General features: G+C 47.9%; 1 protein-coding gene across 3 annotated transcripts in view; it reads right to left on the bottom strand.

Moving 5' to 3' along the window:
• Window positions 1-321: 321 nt before the first annotated feature.
• The window catches only part of LOC147436825 (small nuclear ribonucleoprotein Sm D3-like), a 31,907-nt gene continuing 25,128 nt past the window's right edge, over window positions 322-7,100 (bottom strand). For 2 of the 3 annotated variants that reach the window (XM_086485785.1, XM_086485786.1), the window contains exons 2-4: window positions 1,140-1,246; window positions 911-1,012; window positions 322-818 (exon numbers count right to left, since the gene is read on the bottom strand). In XM_086485785.1, coding sequence (XP_086341911.1) covers window positions 717-818; window positions 911-1,012; window positions 1,140-1,246 — 311 coding nt within the window. In that variant the 3' untranslated portion in view covers window positions 322-716. The remainder of the gene's footprint in view (window positions 819-910; window positions 1,013-1,139; window positions 1,247-7,100) is intronic. The other variant, XM_086485784.1, reaches the window with a different exon arrangement.

Below are 7,100 nucleotides of genomic sequence, written 5' to 3'. Positions count from 1 at the left end.
GACCTCCTACCAAATGTAATCCACGAGCGTGCACGCGCACACACAAAACATGTGCACATCCTAGACCGGAGTGTGCGCACACCCCCCACCCAAGTTGACCTTCAATCATCTCCTTGATGAGTCATCTTAGTATATGAGCCTCCTCGTATCAAATAAAAAAGACTCTCATGAGGGGAGGGACAGAGAGGTGCATCCGAGCATACGCTGATAATAAGAGCCATCTCAATGCCTTCAGTGATTAATGCCTCCCAACAATAGGAATAACGATTGGAAAACCATCATATATTGTCCTAATCCATGTTTTTGAGTGCAAGGTCAGGCTTCTCACAAAAATCGATGCAGTTAAGTAAAAACCCAGAGAAATAAAGCTCCAAAAGAGGTGGGCACACAACTGGCTCTTTCCCCATAATTCTACTCTTCGTTGTGTGGCCTCAAGTGGCCACACAGAACAGCAAAGCTCACATAGAACCCGAAATGGGAACAGGAAACGCTGAACGGGAACAGGCAAGAATAGCCATTCCCTTTGACAACATACAACTCACACGTGGAAGGGAAAAGGGAACGCAGAATGGGGAGCCCCAAAAATGGCCATACTTTGTGACTATGAGGTCCAAGTTGCCTGTTGGATCATTAGTCATACTTCAGAGGAGTCTGCAACACGTACAAGAGCCAAGAGCCATGGAGGCTAACTTGATGCTCCAACCTAGATGGAATTTCTAAACTTCAGCACTTCCAGCCGTTGACGGCTCTCCTCCTTTGCTGGATGGTCCACCTTTCCCACCTGTGTAAGCCAAAGCAACCTTGTCTTGCAATAGCCTCTGCACAAGATGGGAAAAAAGAGTCAGCAACCGATTACACGTATGAAGTAGGGTCATTGTACCATATGACGTATGAAGTAGGGTCATTGTACCATCTCTTCAACAGCATCAGACACGTTAAGAGATTCTGGTATGTGAACGAATCGGATATTGCTGCCCCTTACGAAAACCAAGGGAAGCTTCTTCACCCTGCCCTGTAATTAAAAGAACAAGCATTCAATCTAGATGTTGCAGATTAGCCATGCTAGCTGCACCAAACATTTCTGCTTGTAAAGAAGGGATCTTGCCAGTACTTCCAAAATGAACAAAACCACTGTTTACCACAAGATCTTTGCTTGGAGAAATTTGTAAATGTTCACAATCAAGATACAATGGCAATTCATTTAAGCACCTCAACATCTTCCAAGCTTGCATCCTTAACGGTAACACTGAAGCCATAAAAATACATATCAATAATAGATTGACACGGGCCAAAAACCAAAATCGAGAACGAAAAAAGTTTCCATTATTTTGAACCTTCAGCCACACAATCCACCCCAGGGCCCACCCAACCACACGTACACAAGGAAAGAAAGAAAAAAAGGAATTTTTTTAAAGAGTTTTTTTTCCTTTTTTTTTGGGGGGGGGGGGGGGGGGGGGGGGGGAAGACGCCTGAAATCTTGCATGTGTGGAGGGTGCACCCAGCAGCTGCAAAAATGAGAAGGGCCGCAGGTAGGGGAAGCTCAAACCCTGGTATGAGGCACACATGCACCCAAAGAATGCAGGACACACACACACAAAAAGGGAAAGCTTGACCCTTCGTATTACATAACCAAGTAAACTACTAGTGATACAAAGTTTCAAACGATGGGTAATACATCAAAGGCTAGGGACAAAAGAGGAAGGGAGGCAAAGTTACCCGGAATGGGAACGGGGAACATGAACGGGGGCCTCCGGAACGTTTCTGGAACGGAACCCCCTTGGAAAAGCGGAATGGAAACGGGGGCCGAAACGGTAAGCTTAAAATATGCTTAAATTAGGTTGGATATAACCTATATGTTAGTAGAGAGCCATACACACCCATTAACCAAGTAGAATCCTATTTAGGCATGCTTTACAATGATTCTTCAGTCTTAAGGCTTACACGCGATTGTGCACTACACACAACACAAGAAATGGGATCATCCTTTACAAAAGCATCTTGGTTCTTCATAGAAAGAACATCAACTCAAAGTTGAATAGAGTCCCGACTCCACACAAAAGCTTGGAGCAAAAAGATGATAGATTATAAAGATGGCTTACAAGGCCAGCCAAGGCGCTACAAAAAGACATGTAGAGGCTAGAGACTAGAGTGCTAAAGAACAACTCATGTCAAGACTCAATCACTCATGTGGTAGTGCAATACAAAAAGAAGGCAAAGCCGGCGGCCAAAAAGGAAACAAATATCAAAAACCAATGAGCAACACCTCTAGGTAGGGGCAGAGCATCCCACCTCCCAATTTGTAGTGGAGTCCTGGAGGTTGTGAATATCATCCCAATCCTCCCGCATAGGCTCATCCTCATGCGCTATCCGGCATTGGATGCGAAGTGGATGGAGGAGGAGGACCTGGCAGATACTCCTCAGATTTTGGACCTTTACCTTGAAGCATTTGGTTTAGCATAGTTTAGTCCGACAGAACCCCGAACTCAGCAAGGGTGAATCTGGTGCGACGGGTTTGCACAAGAGGCAAGTCACTCTGCTCCTTTGTCAACAAATTAACCCGATTTGAATAAGGTCATTGATGTCCCCTTTGGGTTTCAAGGATACTACTAATGGACTGATAGTATTCTACTGTATGACTTTATGAAACGGAATTCCCGAAATGAATATGATTGCTTTGTACTCTCTCACTTGACTTGTTTGAGTACAGGAATTGAAGGACGAAATGACTGCATCATTTTGGTCTCATAAATCTCTATAGACATGATTGCAATAAGGATTAGTTAATCGGGCATCAGTGAGGTCCGGAATGGATCTAAATGCGATTACTAAATACGTTGCTGGCAATCATGGTCTCAGATTTGGAATGATTTTTTCTGTGATTTGTCATGTGATGTCTTGTGATGTCCAATGATGTGACTATCGATTTTGTACAAGTGCTAGATGTGTCGTGTCTAGTGCGTCGATACTAACAATCAGTGTCTACTAAGACAGTTTATGGCCTGTCTATCTGTTTTGCAGGCATAATCGAGGGCGATTACAATTCTTTCAAGAGGGGGATATGTCACAAATTGATGACGTGGTAGTGCCAGGACACACTCACACAATGATGACGTGGTTGACAATACGGACGTGCTGACGTGGTTTGACTGTACGGATGCCTGGAAAACGCGCTAACTGGCTGACGTGGGAGCGTACGGATTTTCCGTGTTTTACGCTGGCTGTTGGCGTGGCTTGGCTGTACAGATTTACGCAATTAATGCTAGCTGCTTTTGCTGGCAGATTTTACCCAAGATGCTTTTAGAGCTCATGGCTTTTGAGTTTAATGCTTTTGGGGGCTCTGCTTTTGGCGTCCCTTTGTAACCTTTATAAGTGACCCCAAGGAGCTCACTTCTCAGAGCATCTGGACGTAGAGTCTGAGAGCGAGCACCCACGGGCAGTTGTACTTTGCTCAAAGATTAATATGAAAGAAATACCGAAAGGGGCGCCAATCTTTGGGGCCTATCTCTCTTGGCACGAAACTACGTCGGGCCGTGTCGACTGTTAAATTTGTGAAGTGTTTTCAAGTGAATCTCTGCAGTGTCGCGACAGAATCTTGACTTGAATTGTCCAAGTTTGTTACATCTACTCACCTCTTAGGTCGGCCATGAAGACAAAAGCAAAGCCGGGTGCAAAAAAGCAAAAAATGTACTCACAAGAAGAGTTTGACGAAGCTCTTCAATAGAAGATCAATCAATTCATGAAAAGGACAGAGCACTCTTGGAAGAAAAGCAAATCAGACGATCACCCCCCGTTATTTGGGTTAGAAACCGACTTTTGAGACAGCTAGTGGATCCAAGAAGCATGTTCGTTTTGAGGATGACCTTGTCCCCAGTTCTTTGTCTTCAAAGGTTCTTTGTCTTCAAAGGGTTTCGACACTTCCTCTTCCTCCAATTCTAGTGAGTATGAGAGAAAGGCCAAGAAAAGCAAGAAGAGCAAATCCAAGACGAAGTCTAGAAAGCACAGAAAGCAATCTAGTAGTTCAGAGGAGGAGACCTCGTTTTCTTCCAACAGTTTAGACAGTAATACCCACCGTTTGGTACCATTTATGGTAAGAAGTTGAATCACCTATTGAGGGCCACTCGGTACGACAACTTTGAGAAGAAGAAAAAGCAGACCAAAGAGTTCAAGGATGGGGTCAAGCAATGAAGTTCGACACTTTTTTAGGCTTCAAGGATTCCCATCGAGCTCTTGCTTACATACAACAATTTGACACCACTTACTCTGGGGGTAATTTTTATGAAGCCCCCAAAGGACGCGAGGCACCATCTTTTTTTAAGGGCAATGCTTAGACGTATTGGTTGACCTTGCTTTTGAACAAGAAAGCTCCAAAGATGTGGGTGAAGTTCAAGAAAATATTCACTTCGGTATGGTTGACCAAGGAGTACGAACAGGATGTGATGTACCAGTGGACAGGGGGCCAGAGCAGCAACCAATAGGTCCAAGGACACAGGAAAAAGAATAGAAGGGTAAGCTAGGTCCGCTAATAATTTGGCCAAGGATAGGAACTTTCCAGCTCTTGATGCAAAATGGCGCCCCATCACCATCCTCAACTCAGCCTACAAAATTCTTGCCAAGGCTTTGAGTTTGAGGATCCAGCCACTTCTAGAGAGCTGGGACTCAAACAGGTTTTGTCAAGGAACGTAGTATCCTTGACAACATCTTTACTTTTTGGGAGGCTTCTGCCCTAGCGCGGCTCCGTGGTGAGGACCTGGTGATTCTTCTTCTCGATTTTGAGAAGACATATGACAGAGTTGACTGGGACTTTCTAGAGGGCACTCTACGCAGGATGGGCTTCTCAGATGCTTGGATCAGAGGGGTGTTAGCTTTCTACAGACAGGGTCACATTCAGGTACTTTTGGCAGGAGGTAGAGGTGATCGCTTCATGCTCACACGTTCGGTAAGACAGAGTTGTCCTCTTGCCCCTTTCCTCCTCCTGTTCTATGCGGAGGCGATGAGCAGGTTTTTGGTGTCGCAGTAGGTTGGTCTACGGGGCTTAGCACTCCCTATTCGGGGAAATGAGCTACTTAGATGGCCAAGAGGCCAACCTTCACACGTGTGAGCAGGCTCTGGAGACCTTCTGTTGTGATCTGGCGCACTGATCAACTGGAGAAAGACAGTGGCTTTCTCGGTTGGTAGTGCTCCTGTGCCCGATTGGATGCCAGGAGAGGGTTTTAGGTGGATTCCCCCAGGGACTGCAATTCGGTTTAAACTTGTCTCCCGAGCAGCAGATTGCTCCCCTCCTCCTGTCTATCAGGAGGAAGTTGTTACATTGGAGCTCAGCACGACTTTCTTTGGCTGGCAAAGTAGTAGTGGCCAACCAGGTGTTGTTGGCGACTATGTGGTACATCACTTCTTGCTGGATCTTCTCGAGTTCTTGTATCAGCCAGGTAGAGAGGCTGATCAGGAACTTTCTTTGGTCAGGACGTGACACTCAGACAGCCCGAGCCAAAGTGGCTTGGCAGGTCATCACTCTTCCTTGTTCACAGGGAGGGCTTGGGATCATTGACCCAGCACAACAGAGCAAAGCCCTTCTTGGGAAGTTCATAGTCAGAGGACTTCTTCCAGGTGAGGAGCCCTGGAAGGAGTTCTTGCTACAGCGGCTTCGTGCTAGGGTGCCTCAAGCTGGAGGCCCCTGGCGACCTTCGACCATATGGATCTTCACAGAGATGCGCAGAGTTGGTTTGAGCAGGAGACTGGAGGACCGCTTCGCTGTGAGTTTGCTTCGATCTTGGGAGCACTTGCGGCGAGGCCTGGAGCAGCGACAACCTACTTGCATGGAGGAGCGCCTACGACAGCCCCTTGTTTGGAACCGCATGGTTAGCACTCAAAGATGCCACTTGGTTGGTATTCGGCCTCATGTTTCCTGGGTCCCATGGCAACAGGTCCAACGGGCTCCTTAGGTGACTGGTTAAAGTTTTCAGGCTTGTTAGAGGAGGTGCAGGGTTTCCAGCTACAGGGCATGAGAGGGGTGTAGAGCATATGCCAGGACATTTCACAGGGAGTTCCAGCTGAGTGGCACACACCGCTCGAGCCAGTAGCACCCGGGTGGATGGGAGCCTTCACACGACTGGAGGTTCTCATCTCAATCCGGGCCTGCTCAGAGACTGTTCCATCCCTTTTCTTCGAGCTACAAGGTGAGGGACGCTTACAGCGAGTTGCAGTAGAGGCCCCGCAGGTGGCAGAGTGTTGTTTTCAGAGGATCCGAGTGGTGGGCATCTGTGGGAGGACTTGTGTCATCGATCCTCACCTTGCAGCTCTTGAGACTGGACACTGGAGACTGTGGGCTTGGGAGTGCTGTCCACTGGCACGAGTACAGTGGGATCTTGGAGAGTGGCTTTGGAGGGACCCTTTCTCTTCTGCAAACCACCCAAGTGTCCTGTTCTTTCAGTACACTGTTCAACTGGGACATCACATACTAGCAGCACAGAGAGAGGCCCGCCCCGCTGCAGCACCTCATTGGCAAGAGGAGCGTCTCACAGCTGAGTTCTTGGCAGCCTTCTGGGAGAGGTTGTGGGACTCCAGACAGCCGAGGCGAGTCACCTTGTTTCAGTGGCTAGTCACACACAGAGCTACAGCAGTTGGAAGCTGGCTAGTGTATAGTGGTCTCTCGGCCGCATGTGCAGCTTGTGACCCTCTTGTGGAGAGTCAGCGTCACTGTCTTTGGGACTGCAGGTGTGGCTTAGAGTTCTTCTGCTGATGCCTGCTCTTTCCACGTGGCTCGACAGTACACTTGGGGAGCAGCGGCTTGGTCCACCCTCACGGGTCCGGCACTTCAGTTTGAGCTATCTTCCACTAGCAGGATGATAGTGATGCAAGAGGGGCGACCTACACTCTAGCTTGCCACAGAGCTTACTCCATAGGAGTGGTGCAGTGAGAGAGAGGAGTGTTGGGAGCTCATCAGTGGCCTGACACTCTGGTTCATCTGGCGGGCCCGTTGCTTCCGCATCTTTGAGGCTCGCCCTGTGCCACCAACAGAGACTGTTCGCGATCTTTGGCTAGAGCTGATCCACACTCTCAGAGGACAGCTCGAGAGACTTCAAGGCAGCTCCGACCGCATACGG

This window comes from Adiantum capillus-veneris, chromosome 17 (assembly GCF_014529385.1).
Source record: "Adiantum capillus-veneris isolate H3 chromosome 17, ASM1452938v2, whole genome shotgun sequence".
NCBI classification, from domain to species: Eukaryota; Viridiplantae; Streptophyta; class Polypodiopsida; order Polypodiales; family Pteridaceae; genus Adiantum; species Adiantum capillus-veneris.
This window is presented reverse-complemented; position numbering and strand designations above follow the sequence as displayed.